This window comes from Carassius gibelio, chromosome A2 (genome assembly GCF_023724105.1).
Source record: "Carassius gibelio isolate Cgi1373 ecotype wild population from Czech Republic chromosome A2, carGib1.2-hapl.c, whole genome shotgun sequence".
In the NCBI taxonomy this organism is placed as follows: domain Eukaryota; kingdom Metazoa; phylum Chordata; class Actinopteri; order Cypriniformes; family Cyprinidae; genus Carassius; species Carassius gibelio.
Genome location: NC_068372.1, coordinates 22720625 through 22742633, shown reverse-complemented (window position 1 = coordinate 22742633; position 22009 = coordinate 22720625). Strand labels below are relative to the sequence as shown.

The following is a 22009-nucleotide window of genomic DNA, read 5'->3' as shown; positions in this document are numbered from 1 at the left end:
AGAGACCAACAACAATACTTAAAAAAAATAGCAGCACCTCGATACAGTAACTGAATGAAGTATGAGATATTATAAATATATTAGCTTAATCATGAACCATTTACAAGGTAATTAAGGCATTTTAAAGCTATAAACACATTATTCATAAATACATGGTATTGTATTTTTTGTGTTTTGACCTGTGTCCACGATGTGTTTACTTTGGGATTTGGATGAGAGGCTTCTCTAAATACATTTAGTCCCATGATATCTTATTACGCTATTCAGATGCTTAACAGTGGCCAAGTTTACTTTGAATGTTTCAGTAAGAAAGGGCAATGGGTAAGAGGGTAAGTCAGGAACATTTCATTACAGGAGTTCTGAAGCGTTCAGACATGGGCCTGTTCAAATCAGAGCTGGACTTAGATAAAAGAATAAAAGGTTTAGCAAAAATATAAGAAGGCATTCAATGGAACCTGACCTTTACAAAATCTGGATTTAATAACCCCAAGTTGCAGTTGACAAGCAAATAGTTTCATCTCAGTTGTAAATCAGTATAATTAATCTGATTCACCTCAGTAACTATGTGAAAAATATGGCTTGTGGGAATGTTGTGTTGTTTCCAAAATAAGCAGGACTGCATCTTGGCGCGCTGCCAAATAGCAGCATATCTTCAGCCTGAAACTGGTGCTGGTAGTGTAACATGGTTTGAAACCACATTGGTGAAGTTATAGCGTATGTATGGACCCGGATCTGTTCCTTTCATACTGGTTATCCCGGACATCATTCATTCTGTCTATCAGTGCCCTCTCTAATGAGCTTAGATAAACTATTATGCTACATTCACATGTTCATAATATATTATTTATCTAAACAAATACATTTCATCAACCTCTAACTGTTCATTCACAAAGTCCTTCATCCAGACTTCTATCAGTGCCTTTCTCTATCAGAAATGAAAGTTAATGCATTACAGTAATTTCGCTCATATAGTTAACTTTTTTATTCTGATACTGCAGTATATGTTTCTTCAGTAGTTTTGTTGTTGTTTCTTTTCCTCTGTAGGCCTGTTTTTAACATGTTTAGCCACCAGAGGTCGCTGTTTCTGTTATTTTGTCCTCAAGGCTTTGGTTACAATTCGAGTGTGTCTTGCACCATTTAATTAAGTATACTTGTACTGTTGCATACTAGACTCTACGATGTGTAGAATGAGGTTGTCTCTTAAAGCCAAATCAAATATAATGGTAAACAATGTATTTTATTTGGAGTGAAAGAGAACGAAAGTGTAAAGGCATTCAAAATTAACCTCAAGGGACATTCCACTGACAGAAATAACAGTAATTGACTGTGTGTGTAGTTTAAATGGAAAGACATCATCACAGATATAAACGTGTCAGGACTGTTTGGCAGGCAATATATATATATATATATATATATATATATTTATATATATTTACATATATATATGAATGATTAGCTGAGAGTTTTTTGTAGCTGTGCAATATTGTACAAGTATCAGCAAGGGAACTGTTTCATCGTTTGTATAACTCATTTAAAACCATTAAAAAATAGTCATGGAATAACTAAAAAAAACAACAACATTTTAGCTATTTTCCAAGACAACATTTCACATTTTAAATTACTTAAACTTAAACAACTAAAACTGAAAGTGAAATGAAAATTAATAAATATATAAATATACATATAAAAACAACAATAAATAAAAAAATCACAAAAATCCTAAACCCTATACTAAATATAATATTTATAATAAACATACTAACATTAACATGCAGAAAACATAATTCTAATTGTAGTATATAATAGTATCTCAGTGATAGTAGAATAACAGTAAAAGAAGCAAACCCTCTATAATTGTACAAATACTACTATATTTCTTTAATCTTTTACTCATAGGTTAATTTCAACCCTTTTCCCCTTACTCCAACTGACACAACACGACTGAGGCGTCATAGCATGAAAACTCAAAGCCAGGGTAGAGAGGCTGTGTGAATGTGGTGTGAACTCTGTGGAGGAGGGTCATAGAGTCATCAATGCTGTAAAAAGCTAGTGTCCCGGCCCTATGATCCAGATAAACGCCTATCTTTGACGAGCCAGGCTCTGAGATCTTACTGACAATCCTGTTGTGCCAGAAAGCATAACCTTTCCTGCAGCAGAACAAACTCCAGGATTTGTCATTGTGCCCGAAGTGAGCTTCACCGCTTTCCCCTTTCCTGGCAATGTTTTTGTATGCGACTGCAATGTTTATTCCCATCCCACTCCATTGCACCTCCCAGTAGCTGCAGCCTGTCAGGCCCTCCGTGCCCAGCACCTGGCACCAGTAATCAAAGCGCTCCGGGTGGTCGGGACAGGATTGCACTCGGCTCCGAATGGCCACTTCTCTGTTCCCCTTTGACAAACTAAGGTCTTTGTGGGCTGTTAAAGGATTTAGTTGCAGCGGGCAGGAATCTGAGTAATGGATAGAGGATAATAGATCAAGGATGTTTATTCACGGTGTATCATATTCATATGTATAAAAAAACAATTAATTTAAATTGTAATAGCATTTCACCATACTTCTGTTTTACTGTACTTTTAATCAAACAAATACAGCTTGGGTGACGATGAGAGACCCTTTTCAAAACTTTTGAAAGGTAATATTATGCAACAGTTAGTTTAAGACTTTGTCTGCAGGTTACATTGTTACACCAGTAGGTGTTGACAAGTGACCATATTTATTCATTTTAAAGTTTATCGATGAGTGAATCATTTATTCATTCACTCACTCAACTGATTCATTCAAAACATGGATTCATTCGGAAACACATCATTACTGTCAATAATCAAAAATCAAATAGCACTTTGCAGTAGTGAAGTAGACTGACTTACGGTGCAGGAACTCTGATCTAATTTTGGGCACCGTGCAGTGAATGATCTTCATTGATCTTGCTAAAGAGAAAATGGAAAGCATGTGTTCATCATAAGGAAAAAAATGCAGAATTAGAATACAATGTGGAAATCACCTAAACAGAAATGGCTTAGGCAGAAAGATCAACTCAGTGTGTTTCCTCTCACCTGCTTGATAGATCCTGAGCCATTCCCCTTTTAAGACACCTTCAAGCTTCTTCTTTAGAGCAGATATTGCATCGTTCACCTTGCTAAAATCTGAGAGTGTAGCTACTGTGAAGGGTGGGTCAGGAAGGCCAGAAGAGAAGGAGTGACAGTTCTGTAAAAGAGAGAGAGAGAAAAGAATATGTCAAATTACTTATACTGAGCATCTTTGGGGGATATTTTTCACAGTCAGTACTTGGATCTGGCTTACCTGAAGAACATGAACATGATCTTCAGACTTTAGAAGCATCTCCAGCTCATGATCTCTCTGTTTGAGCTCAGTGATTTCTTGCTCCAGTGTCTGCAACATGCTCTCCGCAGCTGTCTCTTGATCTCTGATCAGATCTCTGAATTTACTCTTCCTCCTTTCAATAGACTGCATCAACTCAGTGAAGATCTGTTCACCATTTTCCATAGCAATCTGTGCAGAGCTCTTTTAGGGCAAAACATTTGTATTTAATAATAATTATGTTGTTGTTATAAACAAACTCATTTTCAGGTTAAATTATTTTTTTTATTCAATACATCTGATGACCCATCCATTTTGTTATGTTTAAACCATTCTGGAAATGTCTTACTTTCAGGGCATCTACAGCCTGTTTAAGCTCCAGGAGGTCCTTCTCTTTAGTGTGGATTTTGAGCTTGTATTTCTGTCGAGTCATGCCTAGTTCTTTCTGTGAAGAAACACAAGTGTGTTCATTGTAACTGAAATGGGTTTTGACTACAATTATTCTGTGGATAATGAATGTCATGGGAATAACGTCACAAAATAGACACACTGCATTTTTTTTGAAGATATTTTAACGTTGTTCAGTATAACCCTATTTTTTATTTTTATGAGTTACATAAGAATAACCTGTCACAAACAAATTAGTTTATACATTTTATGTATGCGGATACCTAGTAAGACTATTTAAAGTAGCTGACCACACCGTCAAAGCAAACAGATCAAGCCTCTCTGTGATTGGTTGATTGTGAAAGATTTCTATCTCTTATTTCCAAAAATGGAGTTCTGCTGAAAAACTTTTTGTCCACACATGTTGAAATTTGAATGTGAAGCAGGAAATTGTCTTTGTAATATTATTCTAATGTTATAACGCTACCCTTATTTACAGGTACTGTTTTGTTTTTAGCTGGAAACTCAAGCACCAACCTCATTCGTCAAATCATTTCAATGCCTCCTTTCTCTCACATTTTTACCCAGTTACTCTGCTGCATGAACTTTTCTGTACAATGAAGGCTGTTCATATTGAGGTGGAGTGCACTTTGGAAAATGTGCTTTGCCTCAGTGGAAAAAGAGTTTGGCTATTGAAGGATTCTAAGAATACTGTAATTTACTGCATCTTCCAGAGAGTTAAGAACCATGAAAATGTATCTTATTGAATGAAACATTCAAAACAAGAAAGATAATAGCTATTGTTTTCTTTACCTGCTTCTTTGTGATTTCCACAGCTGCGGTTACTGCATCGTGACCTTTATGGTCATCCATCACACACAAAAGACATATGCATTGTTGATCAGTTCGACAATACATCTCCAGATATTTGTCATGATGAGGACAGATCTTCTCCTGCAGGTTCACGGAGGCTTCGATCAGCTTGTGTTTCTTCAAGGCAGGAGATTTGTAGTGTGCTTCAAGGTGATTTTGACAGTAAGATGCCAAACATACCAAACAACTCATCACAGCTTTTTGTTTGATACTTGTACAGAAATCACAGGTCACATCACCTGGCACACAGTTGTCGCAAGTCTGACGGTTGCCCAGAAGTTCCCGTTTCTTCAGCTTGTCCACCATATCAGCCAGTATGGTATTTCTGTTCAAAACAGGCCTGGGGCTAAATGTCTGTCCACACTGAGGACAGCTGAAGGCCCCCAAATGATCATTTTTCTTCCAGTAATCATTAATGCATTCCATGCAGTAGCTGTGCCCACATGGAATGGCCACTGGATCTTTCAGCAAATCTAAGCAGATCGAACAGCAAAACTCTTCTGTATCCAAGAGCCCTTCCATTTGGACGTCTTCTGCTCTAGAAAAATGTATGAAATGGTAAAAGGCACCGTCATGGAGAAGCGATTCCCAGTTTTGCATGTATCTTCCTGGGCCACACCCTTAAGTTCTTCCTCTTTAGATTACAGATAGGTAAATGTGCATGTCCGAATAAAAGTGCTGCACTGTAACCCTAATAATATATACATATAATGAAGATACTTGAAGCACCATTTAGGGTTCCTCAGTTTGCCACACTGGATGAAAAAGGTCAGTGGTTCAGAGGCTGGGGCTTACTAGGGTGCCTTGGAAACATCAGATAAATTCATTGTTTAAAAAAAGCGTGGAGTCAAAACGTTTGAGAACACCTGCTGTAGATCTTCAGTTCAGTGACACCACAGTAGGTGGTGCCAAGTGACTGTAATTACAAGTGAGTCATTGAATCATAAATAGAATTGATTCATTCACAATAGCCAATTCATTCACAAACAAATTAAGTGACTGAACAACCAATTTATTCCATAATTTAACCCACTGTTCTGAATAGTTTATTTCCACTTTTCAAGTGATCCTGAAGACCTTAGCTGGGGTGTTTGATTAGGGTTGGAGCTGAACTCTGCAGGACAGTGGGTCCCCAGGAGCAAGGTTGAAGACCTATGATTAAATAAATTCGTTCAAATTCACAAACAAAATAAGAGGATGTTTTTTTGAGTAGGTCTTTTAATCATTCATTGAACTGGTTTGTTCCGAATAACTTCTTCATACTCAAATGCAATAAGGGACTGTCTTTATGTGTGAGTCATTGAGTGATTCAGTTAAATGAGTCAGTCAAATACCCACAATCATTTAGGAAAATGAAACATCATATGTTGTGTGTTGCTTGAAGATGTGCAAGACCTATGGCTGTGATATATGTGTCTTTTTCTCTTCTTTTCCAAATTCTCCCATATGGTTTTACTGAGACTTTAGAGATTTCTGAATAGACCGCAACTATAGATATTTCGATTTTATTCTATACGCTTTTATATATCAGCAATTGTTCGATTTTTATTTATCCTATTTAATATTAGGAGAAACACATCTGGCAAAGGTGATTCACAAGATCAGCTTAACTGAACAATCCATTCAAGTCCACTGAGCTGTGAAAGACCTCTGAGCAATTAAATCTTCCTCTGGGTGAGTGCATATGAATGTCCTAGAATGTGATTCATTAGTTGTTCAACAGATGTTCTGTATCTTTTCACACAGGCATAACTTTAAACAAAGAATGAGTAAATGGTAGGTAAGTCTGAATCACTGTATACAATAGTAAATGAGGCAAGAGTGCAGATGCATAGAGATCACGCTTGATTCATTTTCATGGTTTTATTCAGAGCTAGATTACACATTCACACAACGCTGCGGTGTGTGCTGTTCTCCTCTTAGCACAGAGGGACTTATACAGAGAGAGAGACACTGTGCCACAAATGCTCTCTTGCTCTTTGATAACACACTGAAAACATTCTCATTCAAGCATTGAGGACTGTGTTAGTATGAAACAGACAGATGCGGGTCCCAGAGACTTACAGCAGAGCAAACGTTTCATTTTCTTTCATTTTTGTGAGGTGTTTATGTAACTGATACTGTCTGCTGGTGCACAAAAGCACAGTAACATTTTTTGTAGAGATTTGACAAGAAAAATATCTATAGCATTTGCATATACTTGGAAAATCCATGTGTACACATATAGCAATAATATCCCGTAAATGTAAATCCAGTACAATGTGTATATAAGAATATCAATATATTCAATGTCTTAAATGTTTCATGATATGTCCAGATATACATTAATATTTCCCTTCATTGTCAACATGTCTTATGTGACAGAAGTTAACATTTTAAGAAGTAATTTTGTACTATTCAGTCCAGCATATACATGGTTTTACATATATGCACCAAACAGCAGTGTTATGTACTGATACAAATAAAGTATTACATCACACATTTTAAGTGCAAACACAGTTTGTCTAATGTCTGATTTCCTGAATGAACTGAAAGGTGTTACTGTGTTGATTGAAAGTTTGACATTCACTAATACTTACTCACAAAGTTATAGTAGCTAATAAAAGAATCCTTCATGCAAAGCAACATAAATCACAATGAAGCAAAAATAACACTAAATGTAATATGTGAAACATGTATATAACAATGAAATGACAAAATAATTTCATCAATAATGCAAATTCTATATTTTTATATACTACCACTAAAAAGTTTGGGGCAAGTCTGATTTTTTTTAAATACTTCTTTTAACTTTTATTCTGTAAGGATGTGTTACATTGATAAAAAAGTGACAGTAAATACTACTACACTGTCAAAAAAAATTATATTTCAAATAAATGCTGTTCTTTTTAACAAAAAATCCTGAAAAAGCATTATGGTTTCCACAATAAAATATATAGAAAACAGTTATTTAAAATGTCAATGATATTTCACAATATTACTGTTTTTAATCAGACTTCTCTCAAAAACAAAAAATCTTACAGACCGCAAACTTTAAACTATAAATGTGTGTGTGTGTGTGTGTGTGTGTGTGTATAATTCATTAATTTGTAAAAAAAAAAAAAAAAAAAAAAACTTTTCAAATGCAAAATTTTTTGTCATCTGTAGAAAAGATTGCTAAACAGGCATGACAGAAAATGTAGCTAACAGTAAATATAGTTCATGACCTATCATTTCAACACCCTACTCTCTTACCCACTACCCTTTTTCTGTCTTTTATTGTTTTGCCTTTCTCTTGTACCTTTTAATTCCCGCTAAACCCCTTAAACAGTAACAAACACCAGCCTGGCTGAGTAGATGAGATCAGCCAGATAAAGAACGAAGTTGAGAGCGCTGAGGACGGAGATGGACAGCACCTTGTCCCAATCGCACAGGCCTATGCTGGAGCCACAGTTACTGGGTCTGTGGCTCTGGCCTCCGTGCTTCTTGTCGAACTTATAAATGGGCCAGATGATGGTGGCAGACAAATACAAGGCCACAGCCAGGAGGGCGTATGTGGACAGGAAACGGGCGAAAGAGAAGGGCAAGCAACCTGTGCACTCTCCTACACACATCACAATAATGGCTGCTGACAAGATGAAGCAGATGCAGTACACGGCCAGGCACCAATTGGTCGCCGCATTCTGATCATACGATATGGGGTCGCTGATGAAGACAAATATTATGCAGGCGACGAAGGTCTCGCACACCTTTAGCAACCCTGGTGCTGTGGCCATGTAGCCAGCTACTTCTCCTGGACGAGCCTTACTCAGACTCACCTCGCTTAAGTACGCGATGGTGGCGAGGCAAGAAAATACGGTTGACACAATGCGGCAGTTCATTATCTCCCCGCGATAAGTGTAGCCCTTCAGGAAGTAAAGGGGGAATATGATTGAGGCGGAGAGGCAGAGGAGGGATGCGTAGCAAGCGAACGTGATCGGAAAGTTCTTCCATGAGACAGGAGCGCGGGTCTGAAGGCCAAACATTTCCACTAAGATTATCAGAAGAGTTCCAACAAAACTGAAACTCCAGCAGAAAATGCACCAGTCACCCGTGCCGTGAGATAGCTTCGCTCCATAAAGAGCTACGCTGAATGCTACGCAGGCGAAAACCATGGCAGCCACACGGGCCCACAGGAGAGGAGAGGAACGCAACACCACCGGCATGATGGGCTCACAAAAGAAGATTTACAGGGCAGGCAATGTCAGCTGTGAGTAACAGGAATAGACGTCCACTTTGATTCAGTGGCTTCTTGGTAGTCTATGGGCAAAAGAAAAAAAGGTAATCAGTCAGTGGTAAGAAAGAATTGTATTTACATTCATTAAATATTGACAAAACTTCTGTTAGATTTCACACACAGATTAGAGGGATAGTTAAATGTCAATGTCCAGTGTTGTCCAATGGGTCTAATGTTGTTTTGGACCCCATTGACTTTCATTGTATGAAAAAGAAAAAAAGAAAAAAAGAAAATCAAATAGTGTATGAAGAGCACAGACTCCAATTTTGTAGCTTCAGACTTAGATTCCATCAGTCAGAGGACAAAAAACATGCCTGATATTTTGCGTCTATTCTAGAACAGCATAAATGTTCTAAAGTCAGCTCAGAATTATATATATATATATATATATATATATATATATATATATATATATATATATATATATATATATATATATATATATATATATATATATATATATATATTATATAATACTAACCATGTTTGATATTTTGGATTTTAGAATGCATATTTTTTTAATTTGCTGTGCATCTCATAGCAACCAGGCTCTGCATTTGTTGATCTCCGAAAAAAAATTTCATTCTAGTGTGCAGTGATCCTGTTGTTTAGTGAATGATCCTTTGTTTTTCACTGTAATAACTTACAAGTTTATATTGTTTATATTCTAGCGTTTTAAAATCTGTCCAGATTAGAAAATGATTACTGATTTGTCATTTTTGTGTCATCTTTCACTTAATATCAAGGCTGAGTGAGGTTGTTTACTGAGTAATATATGCAGAATAATAGTAAATCTGTAATGACAATAATTTCATTTCGGTCACAAGGACAGTTAAATTCCTCACAATGTCCAGCTGAAACTTGTAGAATAATACTCCATATATTCCTGCAAATTAAACAGTGCACATATTGGAAATAATTGGTACTTTACAGCAAAACGTCTCTGAGTGTCCTTCGGGATTCCAGACTGGGAGTCAGTGAAATTATATCTGTAATGTATTCGAGCTATTTAGACTAATACGTCACAAGCAAGACCTTTCCTCAACCCTTCAATCCATCTGTCATCAACCTCTGTGGGAGAAGCCAGATAAGCTAACAATTGGAGCATTGAGACACTCTCCCAGCCCTCCTACACAGTTCTGCATCAGCCAGGAATACCTCCTTCATCTTGTCTGAGAGGTTCAAGTAAACAATTGAGGCATGCGTGTTTACATTTTCGGGTTTAGGAGATGGAAGAGAACATGGTTAGCAAATAGTGATAAAAATCATTAAAGAAATAGAAAAAGAAGCAAGACGCCAGGCAGATGAATTCAGAGCCACATATGGACAGACAGCCAAGGGGTTTGAAAAACGTGACCTTTTACCCCGCGACGAGTCATATTTTAAACACAGGCGGGAATAGAATAGCTGTGAGTCATTTATCCCTCGCTCCCCCGTTTTTCCCCCCGCTCTACCTCTCTTACACTCTTTCACTGCCTAGTGTCAAATTTTCCAAATTACTGGCTAATCCAGATGTTCTGCATCCCATCAAACTGCAAAAAGAGAGGGATGTGCCTGGTGTTTTCCACACTGAATTCCCCCAACCTTTTTTCCCTTACTTGCTGTTCTACCCTACGCCCACCTTTCAAAGCCTTTCTCTTTTTAAACTTCTTTCATTCCCGTTCAATATTTGTTACTAAAGAAACAGAATACTAGCGGTGAAAGGAAACTCCCTGCTTTTGACATCCACTCACAATTATTTAACATGCGATGGAATGCTGCTGAATTCAATCCAATATACGATTACTCAAATTCTCCTTACTCAACAGAAGTTGCCTCTGTCAAGGGGAAAGAAAATCTGAAAATAGATCCATGGAAACACGTATGAGAAAACAGAACAAGACATGAGGTTGGAGAGCTGGACACAGAGCTGTAGAGGAGGTCTTGTGGACCTGAAACATGAGGCATAACTCAATTTTCTCCCTTAATCTGGTTAAAGTGCTCTGTGCAGGAAAAAAAACATACTGTAAACATCCGTCTGACCTGACGCACTAAGAAAGAAAGCAAGGTACTGCTGACACATTTTTTTCAGGGGAAAATTTCACTTTGAGCATCAGAAACCAGTTTGGTCATGTAAAAGACCAGAGTGGGAACAGAAACACTAGCCTAAACTGAGCTTAAACAGAAATGTATGTATTATGGAAGCAAGAAATTTAAACAATTTGTATCGAATGAACTGATCAAATGAGTCAAAACAGCTAAAACGACAGGACATGAAGATGACATTTAGCTCCATGAGCTCATCATCCTAACAGACAGTGGGCGTGTGTCTCCACACACCGCACCCATCAATACAGAATAAAGGATACTTTAAAATAAAAATGAACTAATAAAACTATGCATTTTGAAAAATTATGTTCCAAATGTCTTAGCAATAGATTTATGTCTCCGTCATTATTCCAGACGCGATATATATACATTTTTTTTCAAGAGCGCAACACGTGACGGTTGCAAATATTTTTACATTTTATTTAATTTTATCTGTCAGATTGATCGCTTCGGATACACACTATAATTTTAGCGCTATTAGAATCCAGAACTCAATTAGAACAACCTGTAGTTATATAAAGAATGTGCGTCAGTATTCATGGGTAAACATAACGGTGCTGGAGGCTCTAAGAGTCTACTTTCAAAAAAATGAAAATATATAAAATCATCCTCTGCCTATTTCTTACCGGCTTGTCCCGTTACCTTTCTCTCGAAGTGCTCAGTCTGGAACAAGAAGGCGCGGTCTTGGAACTGACTTTTCTATCAGTGTGAGGACAGTTTAACCCAAGTTTATGAGGGATACCCACCACACCCCTTTCCCCCCACCACCCATCCGCCCATTACATGCCAAATTAGATAATACGCCCTCTCTCTCTCTCTCTCTCTCTCTCTCTCTCTCTCTCTCTCTCTCTCTCTCTCTCTCTCCCTCTTGCACTTTCTTCAGCTCTCATGAACCGCAAATGCTCCTTACAAGAATTTCTGAACATGAATATGCTTTCTTATTCATACAGTTAGGCTACTGAATTCCTGGTAAATAATATTAAATCAAAATAAACTAAAATTCACCACTGCCTTTCACATTCCGTCCCATTCGAGTCAACTATAGCAGAACAAGAAATCTGACCTACCTGATTAAGGATGATCAATTTAAACCGTCATCTTTGCAATTTTTCCACATCTTGTAATGTATAAAAACGTCAGTCTGCATGTGCTACTATTCTAGCATGAGCTGAAAATGAATGTCATGCAGGAAATATCAGTATGTGCTGCGACTGGCATAACTTTGTATGGAACTATGCCACAAACCACAACCCTAATGTTGTGTGTTTATAGTGAGGGTAGCCTACATACACTTGAGGGTTAGTTAAGTATACTTAGTAAAGATTAAAACATCAAAACAACACCTATAAAATGTATTAAAAAATTATAGTGGCGCAAACTGAGATACTGCTAAACAGCATCTAATTGGTCCATGACCAACTTCTTGATTGTGTAACTATTGTTATTCTACATTATCATGCACTACAAGTGTTTCAAATGGACACTGGTCAGAAGTCACTAGAGACATAAAAAAAAAGATTTTAGCATATTTATTTATTTTTAAAGTTCAATACAAGCTGGGTGTGCCACATTCTCACTTTCTTATTAAACTGCATAAAAGTGTATATTGTGCTTTAATGCCAGCACCTACTGTATTTTAAAGAGAGATGGGTCATGACAAAAGTAATGTTGGGGGTTAATAATAAAATTTCATATGCCATTGCAAACACTGTACCAACAACTGTCCTGAAATAAATTAATGTCACAATAGGGTTTATACAGGGTGAAATAGTGAAAACATTTACTATCCACTTCTGCAAAAAAAAAAAAAAAAAAAAAAAAGAATTTAAATACAAAAAAAATGTAAATAAATACCAAGAAGTAGAAGAGGAACAAGAGAGTCATAAGATTGTGTGATGGTGTGTTTTACCTTTAACTCACATTTCAAACCATCATTTGTTGATAACTTCATTTAAACATCTTTAACCAAGAATCCACTACTTTTTTTTACCACCAGAAATACGAAGTCTGGTCAAAATGGCAAACTAGAAGTTATCATTCAATAGCATGTACCTCTTGGTATTTATTTCTGTTGCTATGATGCAGAGCATGTTGCTATGGGAACCAGTGGTTTGTTTATGCTGTAATGCGTTTAGGGTGCGATGTGATTCAGAGCACATGTCCGCTCACTGAGAGAACCATGTCAACACACAGAAAAGAGAGCGAGAAACCATAGTGAGAGGATAAGAGTTTATAAGAAAGGAAGTGCGTAGCTGGGTAATAAGATAAAAATAAATTTGCTCATCTCCCTTTGATTCGACAGTCCTGTTTGTGATGTTGTAAGCAGTGATGAGTTGATAACAGTAACGTTACTAGGCTTCCATGACAACAGGTAATGCTCATTTATGCATAACTATCATAAACTAAAATAAATCATACATAAAAGATCATAAAATATATTATAAATAAATGTTATATATTTAATATAATGTATAAAATGTACATAAATTATAAAAATATTTAACTTTAAAATTTTAGTTTATATATTGTGTATTTAAAAATATTGCAAAATATAGTTTCGTCAGACTGACAGATATGTAATTATCAGTCCATTATAGTTGACACTAACAAAGTCACTACTTGTCAATAACCAAACGATGACACAATGAGCCTATTTCATATGAAATTATGTTTAAAGGCTGCTTTTGATTCGTAAGTTATTAGAATTAATGTATTAATAATTATTTTAGCTATTAATTAAAATTACTGCAAATTAATCCAACTGAAATGTAATTTACATTTGCCTCCAGATTTTATTAATGCATTTTTTTTTACCGTGGATAGTGAACAGATAATAAATCTGTAGAGCATCTAGGATTTTCTTTAAAAATGCTAAATAATAATAATAATTATAATATATTCTATACAATTCAAAATGGTGCAATGTTTAGTACCAGTAAAATTCGGTTTAAAAAAAGGAACCACATTTTCTAACTTTCATTAATGGACATTACGTGCCCAATGTGTCATGGTGTAACCTAAAGATGCAATCCATAACTTTTTTTTATTTTTTATTATCCAAAAGCAATAGCTATTTGAGCAAGTACATAACCAGCCAGAGTTCGAAACCATCACCTTACTTTAGCTAGATTCACAATGGTTAATTTATAAAAATGTTTTCAAATTTGAGTGGTACGGGTGGGTATTCACGGGAAATTTGAGCATGGCACTGCATCATTACATCACGTCAGTAAGCATAAAGAAGTTGTCCTGGCTACTGGGCTAACACATGTGAGGATCCTGCAGGTGGCAGATCATTTGATTATAGCCCATTCCCACAGCAGCTGGAATAATTATGTCAAAAAATCATTTTTATGGCGGATTATAATCAAGAAAGATTATATGAAACACACGTGAATTAAAAAAAATGATATGAAATACTATGAAATTCTAATGATGTGACAATTAGAGATTAGACTGTACAGAAATTGAAAACTACATGCTAATACACACTAACAGTTATACTCATAGTCACGTAATGCTGATGTTGTTAACATTAATAATTTGAGAATAAAGTATAACAATAATAATAATTTGCAGGGTTTGATGTGACATGAGCTAATCGATCTTTAGATTAAATCACCACTGGCAGCGCGATTTATTGTAAAATGCTTTTTTCCTCAGTTGGTCAGAACAAAGCGTGGCAGACTTATTTAATTGTTCAGATGACAATATATGGTGAAAATTCTTATTTGGTTCATATATTCCAAGACGTAGGATAGAATCTGTTATTACTAAACATTTCATCCATTGCTAGTAAGGACGTAGCACTACCTGATCACTCCTGCATTTTCTTTGATATATTGATCTCTGAATCTAGATCTGTCTCTGTCAAAAGGAGATGCATTAACGAGAACAAAAGTGTATTATTTATGGAGGCTATATATTTAACACCGAGCATTTCTGCAGATATTCCCCTTGATTCCTTCAACTCAAAAGTTAAGAATGTTATTGATGATATTGCTCCAATAATAGCCAGTAAGAAAACAAACAGACAGAAATCAGTTTGGAGAAGATCAACAGCAGTTCAGACTATGAAAAGACAATGCAGAAAAGCCGAGCGGATGTGGAGGAAGACGAAACTTGAAATTCACTATAGCATATATAAAGACAGCCTTCATGCTTTTAATGTAGAACTAAGCACAGCTAGACAGAATTTCTTCTCAAACCTTATAAAAAGTAACTTAAACAACACTCATACTTTTTTTTGCCACTGTTGAGAGACTGACAAACCCCCCAAGTCAGATTCCCTGTGATATGCTCTCAGACAGCAAATGCAATGAGTTTGCTTCCTACTTTTCTGAGAAGATCATTAATATCAGGAAGGCGATTGGCACATCCTCAAACAATGGGGCTTGATCACAACACTTGCATGGAATATAATTCCTCAAAGAACTGCAATTCCAGGTTTTCAAACATAGATGGCGACAAAGAGGCTTTAAAATAATTTAAATTAAAATATATTGATTAAATAGGATGTTAAGATGTATTTGTCAGCAAACAGGAGGATCAACACAGGTAAATGTCAAACTCAAACAGACTTTTTTGGTAGAAACAAAAGACAAGCAGTAAAGCAGGTGAGTGATTGCTCATAAAGCAATAGTTCAACAAACATGATTATAACAGTCTTAACTTTGCTTGTATCGCAGGTGAGGAGGGGATCACAGAAGATAGAAGTAGATGATGACAGATAGAGAGATTCATAGCAGGTAATTAGCATGGGATGGTAACTAGTTAAGTTGATGCACAGTAGTGGACAACAAAGGCAAGTAGCCTAGTATCTAACACATGAAGATTTAGTCACAAACCATATTGGAAAAAGCATTCTTATACAAAGAACAGACACTGGGCTGTGGTCAGGGCTGGCCGGTAGAAGACCATTTTATCTTCCTCTTCCTCCTCGTTCGGGAAGAGGTGAAGTAAAGCACTATGGTTATAATCTGGGGTTGGCCCAGACTCTGGAGCTTGCTCATGGGTTGAAACAGATTCTGAAACTGGAATACACTAATAAATGATATGGGCTAGATCTAGCTGACTCAGAACTGAACTCTGGGGCTGGAATGGGTTTGTGATTCTGGGGCCAGAACTCAATGACTGATGTGGACTCTGGAGCAGGCTTCACTGTATCAGGTCCAGGAATTACATCCCCTGTAACTTCATTTTCAGGACCTAGCATGAGAAAATAATTTTTTGAAACAGATTTAGAAATTACTCTTTCAGGAATAGATTTGGGATTTTTACTCACTAGAACGGATTCATGATTGTGTTGATTGGGTATGGATTCTGGACACGAGCGCCAAAGAGTAAAATTCATCTTCATGAATGTCCTGATGCACGATAGATGGATCCACAAGCTTTGCCACAAAGACTGTGCTGTTTAAGATATCCTTCCTCATCTGAGGGAAAACAGAAGCACTTGCTGTGATTATACTTTCACTTTCTTTTCTTTTACAGCCATTGCAGTTACACTAACAAGTAGAGTTGTATACAGTTTATTTTTGTTTTGTTTGCTGAGCTAGAAACTCTCAACAAAGTAATGGAGTCTCATGCATTTAGATGAAGGTAACATATTTATTTTGTTTTTTACATTTCAAAAAACATCATTTGGGGTTTCAAATGACCCTGAACAGCGCATAAGGGTTAATAATAATCAGAAAAATTGCATTATAGTTGTAATGATAATCTATGTTTGTATTGTTAATGAAAGTTTTTGTAGTGTGCCGATAAAATCGAACTTCTCTAAATTTTCTCTCATTGAAATAACACAATAGTGAAGGACCCTTCATGACCTTGCTGAAGGAAAGTGACTGGTGTTGTATGCTGCCGCCTGCTGGTGAGATTCAAACATGCATTGTGGAGTAACACTTGGGCATTAATGTGTACCTTTCCTGTTTCAGTCTCTTCTTAAATTTAAATATAATTTTCACGATCATAATCACAAACGTAACAATAACTTTTGATATAGGTACTGTATCTATGATGGGTACTCAAGTTTTTTTACTTACAGGCAGTGCTCGAATTGAATCAAGCACCCACCATAACACTTTTTTTTTTTTTTTTTGGTGGGGTGGGGATTAGACTCACAATATATAATCAGAAATGTTTCTTGAGCACCAAAACAACATAAACATAACATAAACATTAGAATTATTTCTAAAGGATCGTGTGACACTAAAGACAAATAAAAGCAATGATACTGAAAATTGTTTACTATTTTATCATTATTATTTTAAATTGTAATTTAATATATCATGATTAATGTTTTTACTGTATTTTGGATCAAATCAAAGCAGGCTTGGTGAACAAAAATTACTTTTGAACAGTAGTGTACGTCCAACAGAATAATTCTAGGATTATTTACCAGTGAAGTATTTCTTATTTTCCGTAAAACAACTGGAAGATTGAAACTTTGTGATAATAATGTTTGTTCCAAGAGACTTGTTTAAATGCAAGAATCTAGTTTATTTCATATTAGACTAATAAACTAAACTAGTTTATATATTATATATCTTTATCACATTATTTAGATATTTAAACTATAAATTGTGACAAGACCGCTGCAGTTTCCAGCCCCCCTTCACTTCAAGCACTGCTACAGGTGTTAACTGCGTGAGCGGTGAGCGCGCGACGACTGTAATGGCAGTTTGAATGCAGGCGAGGGCGGCTTGTCCTCAACACGGATCAGCTGCAGTTAAAACACTGCAGTGTTAAGGAAGTAAGAAGCTGCCAGTGTCGTCAACATTCTGGAGGCGAGTTAGTATTCTTCCTTATTTCTCGTTGAACATTTCTCGGTGTCAGCGACATATGCTTCTTACAGAATCGTAATTGTTTTACCTGTGCAGTATATGTCAGTATATGGTGGCCTGTTCGGCGGTAACGCAGGTGGACAGCTTTTATTAGTCAGCTGAGGCACTGGAAGTTTTGTTTGGAAAATACGGCAGGGGTTTTCCCAAGTTGGAAGTGACTCCGCTCTGGAGCACAAACTAGGGTGTTTTGAAACAGGTAACGTTAAATGTATTTGTATTTTTCAATGTAGTTAATTTTAATTGAGTTTATTATAAGATAACTATCGCCAGATTTTCTAAACTCTAAACAGAAAGTTTGTCAAGATTGTTAAAACGCGTCATGGCGTTTTCCTTCGTGTTTGTTGATTATTGGATGCGTTTTTATTATGCTGTTCATTTGTTTATACAATTAAATACATTTTTATGCTATGTTAGAATGGAATTTATATAATTATGTTTTTTCTAAATGTCAAAAATATTTTAAAACCAGAAATCTGTCTTTCTGTGTTCATATTGTGAACGTTTAGGGGAATATCATTCATGCTATATTTTAACGTTTTACATGTAATCACACAGTAAGAAAAGTCAACCTTACTGACAGTGAAAAAGAGTAAGTTATAGATAAATAGAAACGAACAGCAGAACTTGATCATTGAAAGTGAAAATGACTTAATTTTTATGACTTTTTGTTTTGTTTACATTTAAACTTTTTTTTCTTATAAAATCTGTACAACCAGACACACAGTTAATGCTAATTTATAAACTGTTGCAGTTCCCAATTAGACAAGTGTGTACATGCATACATCGGTGGTCTGACTACTGTTTCTCACTTAAACTCACATTCTTTGTTCTCTTTTGTATCCAGATCTTTATCATGCTGTACTGTGCAGTGTGGTATGCTGATGCTTGTCTGTGTGTTTAAAGAATGAATCTCACGAACGGCAAGGCGACGAGCTACCAGGATGAAGCGGTCTACACTTTGCAAATTTACCCCAGGTTTGCCATCAAACCTGGGCAAGGCTGCATCCTCAGGGTCCCAAAAGAGGCAACGGCAACCACTGTCATCAAGACCGCTCTCGCCACACTTGACATGGACACATCCAAGCCTTACGTCCTAGTGGAGGTCCAGGAGTACGGCGGAGGGGAGCGGCTCCTTCAAGCCAGCGATCAGCCTGTTCAAAGGGTCCTTCTCTGGCCTAGAAAGGCCCAAGACAAGCACCCGCAAAGTGAAGGATACTTTTTCGCCCTTCAAGAGGGCAGCTATGATGGATCCATCCAGTATGATGTTATAACATCCGTCCGACAAGAAAAGGTAGCCGAGGGACTTGTGAATCAAAGTTTTGTCACGCAGCAGCCTCAGGAATATGATGATTTATGTAACCTCCCTGAGCTGACAGAAGAGAGCATCTTGGGAACCCTACGGCATCGCTTCCACAAGCAGAAGATCTACACATTCGCAAGTAACATTCTTATCACGGTCAACCCCTTCAAGTTTCTCCCCATCTACAATCCCAGATATGTCAAGATATATGAGAACCACACGCTGGGCAAGCTAGAACCTCATGTCTTTGCCATTGCTGATGCTGCCTTCCACACAATGCTGAACAAAAAGGTCAACCAGTGCATCGTCATCTCCGGTGAGAGTGGTTCTGGTAAAACGCAAAGCACCAACTTCCTTATCCATTGCCTGACTGCCCTCAGCCAGAAGGGCTATGATAGTGGAGTGGAGCGAACCATCCTTGGGGCAGGCCCTGTGCTTGAGGTAAGTTCTGCTGTGGGTTTGAGGTTCATCAGATTTCATTTTCTACTTTGAAGTCTGATTGTGCTCTAGTTGTAATAGGAAACCAAGAAAGGATGTAAAACAGCAAGTACTGTAGAGACCCTGATGTTTTATAATGATAATGTCTATTGGATGAATGGCATCTATAGCCTTGTTCGGGGTTCAGCAATAAATGTTGTTTCTTCATCTTAAATTATTTTATTTTAGCCCAAATGGTCCTGATTCCATGACAAGACCATTAAAATATCTTCTTGGACTACTTTGTCTTTCTAAAAATCAATTCACTGTTTTTCAACTTTTGTTTTTGTCATTTTATAATTTAATCTTGAATTTATTTATTTCAGTTAGTTGCCAAGCCAACATTTCTAATTTATTTATATTTTGAGTTTTTAACTTGATTGATTTTTCCATGTAAAATTTATTTTTTATTCTATTTCAATTACCATAAAAAAGATTACATTTTAGAAGTAACAATACTGGCCCAGTTTTAATGTTATCTTCATATAACAAAAAGAAGAAACATAAGAAGGTCTAGATCCAATTGATCCTTTTTCTTTTTATTTCTTTTCTTTTTTTGTATCTTGTCTGTAATTGTATTCTCAATTATTATTGGGTTGCTTGACTCATCTCCATTTCTTGGTGCAGTGATAAAGAGTCCCTTTTTAGGACGGAAATGATGACCTCTGTGCAGGATGTGGCTTTCACTATCATAGTATTTAGCACACTCTTAGATCTTCAAGTTGAGAACTATTAACAGTCCAAGACAGCTATGAAAAATGTGATACCGTCGATGCAATACTGTACTGTGAAAAGAGATTCTCCTCTTCTCCTAGGGGAAAATGGGACTCCTAACAGACCTCCTCCTCCTTTTACACTATAAATGGATGCTACAGATCATGAGACTCACTGGATCACAGTTTAGGGGTTTCAACACACTCTGATATTTTTAGGTGCTTCCATTTTGAATACTCAAAACAATGAGATAAATGATTAGTTCACAACACTCTTAGGAGTTTTTCCATTGTTAATACAATCTATTAATTACCAATATGGTATATATATCCCTGAACAGTCAGTTTCCTTACATTTTCTCTTCAAGATTTAGGTTGAAGTGTTACTAATGTGCCACTGAAGTTCTCTTGAGGAAATAACTCATAATTCATTGGGTTTCCTTACTGTGGTGAAGTTCCACCCCCTCAAGCAGAGCTGTCAGTCACCGTTTGTCACTGTTTGTCATGCACTACCCTACTGGGATTCTCAATCTGATTCTAAACCAGTTGAGCAAGTTCTCTGTTTTTTGTAAAAGCTTTCTTTTGAATTTTATCAGCAAGTCCCAGCCCCTCTCAATTCTTCAGCATTGTATATAAAGAAAATAAATGGCAAAGAGGAACAAGCAGCTTGTGTTATGCCTTGCTGGTTTAAAATAGACTTTTTAGTGAGTGATGGTCAAAAAATAAAAAATAGGTTATGTTTTGAGTAGTTGTGTGTCATGGGTAGAAGAAGGGATTGGTAAAAGTTTATCATTATACACCTGAGGCTGTGTGACTGTTAATATTTGATGTGTATTTTAATAAATAGATTAAGTAATTGTTGGATGTCATGTGACTTAGTAAATGATAAATAAAACATGCATCTGAAATGGATGATTGAAGTCTTCTTGTTCCTAGATTAAGTACTTGGTAACACTTTACAATAAGGTTCCATTTGTTAATATTAGTTAACTGCATAAATTAACATGATCTAACATTGGAAAATACTTCTAAAGTATTTATTAATCTTAGTTCATTCAATATTTACTAATGCATTACTAAAATGAAAAGTTGTTTCTGATCATATTATTTAATAGACTTTAATAAACAGTTATGTGAACAAAGATTAATAAGTTCCGTAACAAGTGCCTAGATCATTGTTAGTAAAAAATTATTTTAATGTGATTAAGTAATGTTAACTAACAGAACCTTATTGTAAAGTTTGTTACCCAGTATTTAATTTGGGATCAAGAGGACACTACTGTTCAAAAGTATGGGATCAGTAAGATTTTTTTTTTTTTGCAAGAAATTAATACTTTTATTCAGCAAGTATGTATTAAAATGAAAAAAGTCAAGACATTTTTTTGACAATGAACAAGAAAAGCATGTATTTCAAATAAATGCTGTTCTTCTGAACTTTCTATTCATCCAAGAATCATAAAAATATAAACACATATAAATATGCACAAACTTGGGACAGTTTGCTCTGATACTTATTCGTACAAATAAGCGTTGCTTCATATTACTGAGTTCTATGTTTTCATCCTTTGGCTTTGTTTAATTAAAAGCACCTCTTCCTGTATCCCATTTCACTGTTTCATAATAGAGACCTTTGTGCATTGCGTTCACTTGCACTCCTCACCACAATATGCATATTGTTTGTCTGGTAGTGTTATTTTCACACAGTGCTGTTTATCTATTATGCATCAGCTGAGAGTCACCAACACTGTGATA

General features: G+C 36.2%; 3 protein-coding genes across 14 annotated transcripts in view; 1 reads left to right on the top strand and 2 right to left on the bottom strand.

Annotated features, from left to right (window-relative positions):
* Positions 1-1918: 1918 nt before the first annotated feature.
* LOC128031760 (tripartite motif-containing protein 16-like) lies at positions 1919-5130 on the bottom strand. The gene is made up of 6 exons (XM_052620152.1): positions 4520-5130; positions 3669-3764; positions 3302-3523; positions 3055-3205; positions 2869-2928; positions 1919-2448 (listed from the first exon to the last, which is right to left on the bottom strand). The coding sequence occupies exons 1-6, from the start codon at positions 5099-5101 to the stop codon at positions 1919-1921; spliced, it is 1641 nt and encodes a 546-aa protein (XP_052476112.1). The 5' UTR covers positions 5102-5130.
* A 1297-nt stretch (positions 5131-6427) lies between these two features.
* On the bottom strand, positions 6428-17855 carry LOC128031767 (myeloid-associated differentiation marker homolog). 3 transcript variants are annotated; one of them, XM_052620173.1, is made up of 3 exons: positions 17796-17855; positions 16207-16357; positions 6428-8857 (listed from the first exon to the last, which is right to left on the bottom strand). In XM_052620173.1, exon 3 carries the CDS (start codon positions 8761-8763, stop codon positions 7882-7884), a length of 882 nt encoding a protein of 293 aa, XP_052476133.1. In that variant the 5' UTR covers positions 8764-8857; positions 16207-16357; positions 17796-17855; the 3' UTR covers positions 6428-7881. The 3 variants fall into 3 exon arrangements, with proteins under 3 accessions (XP_052476133.1, XP_052476126.1, XP_052476144.1); XM_052620166.1 differs by lacking the exons at positions 16207-16357; positions 17796-17855 and adding an exon at positions 11549-11695; XM_052620184.1 differs by lacking the exons at positions 16207-16357; positions 17796-17855 and adding an exon at positions 11565-11628.
* LOC128031712 (unconventional myosin-IXb) overlaps positions 16731-22009 on the top strand; it is a 26432-nt gene continuing 21153 nt past the window's right edge. For 3 of the 10 annotated variants that reach the window (XM_052620123.1, XM_052620081.1, XM_052620142.1), the window contains exons 1-2: positions 17814-17963; positions 18612-19508. In XM_052620123.1, coding sequence (XP_052476083.1) covers positions 18672-19508 — 837 coding nt within the window. In that variant the 5' untranslated portion in view covers positions 17814-17963; positions 18612-18671. Of the gene's footprint in view, positions 16795-17527; positions 17715-17813; positions 17964-18611; positions 19509-22009 lie in introns of those variants that run through there. The other 7 variants (XM_052620133.1, XM_052620078.1, XM_052620116.1 and 4 more) reach the window with 6 other exon arrangements.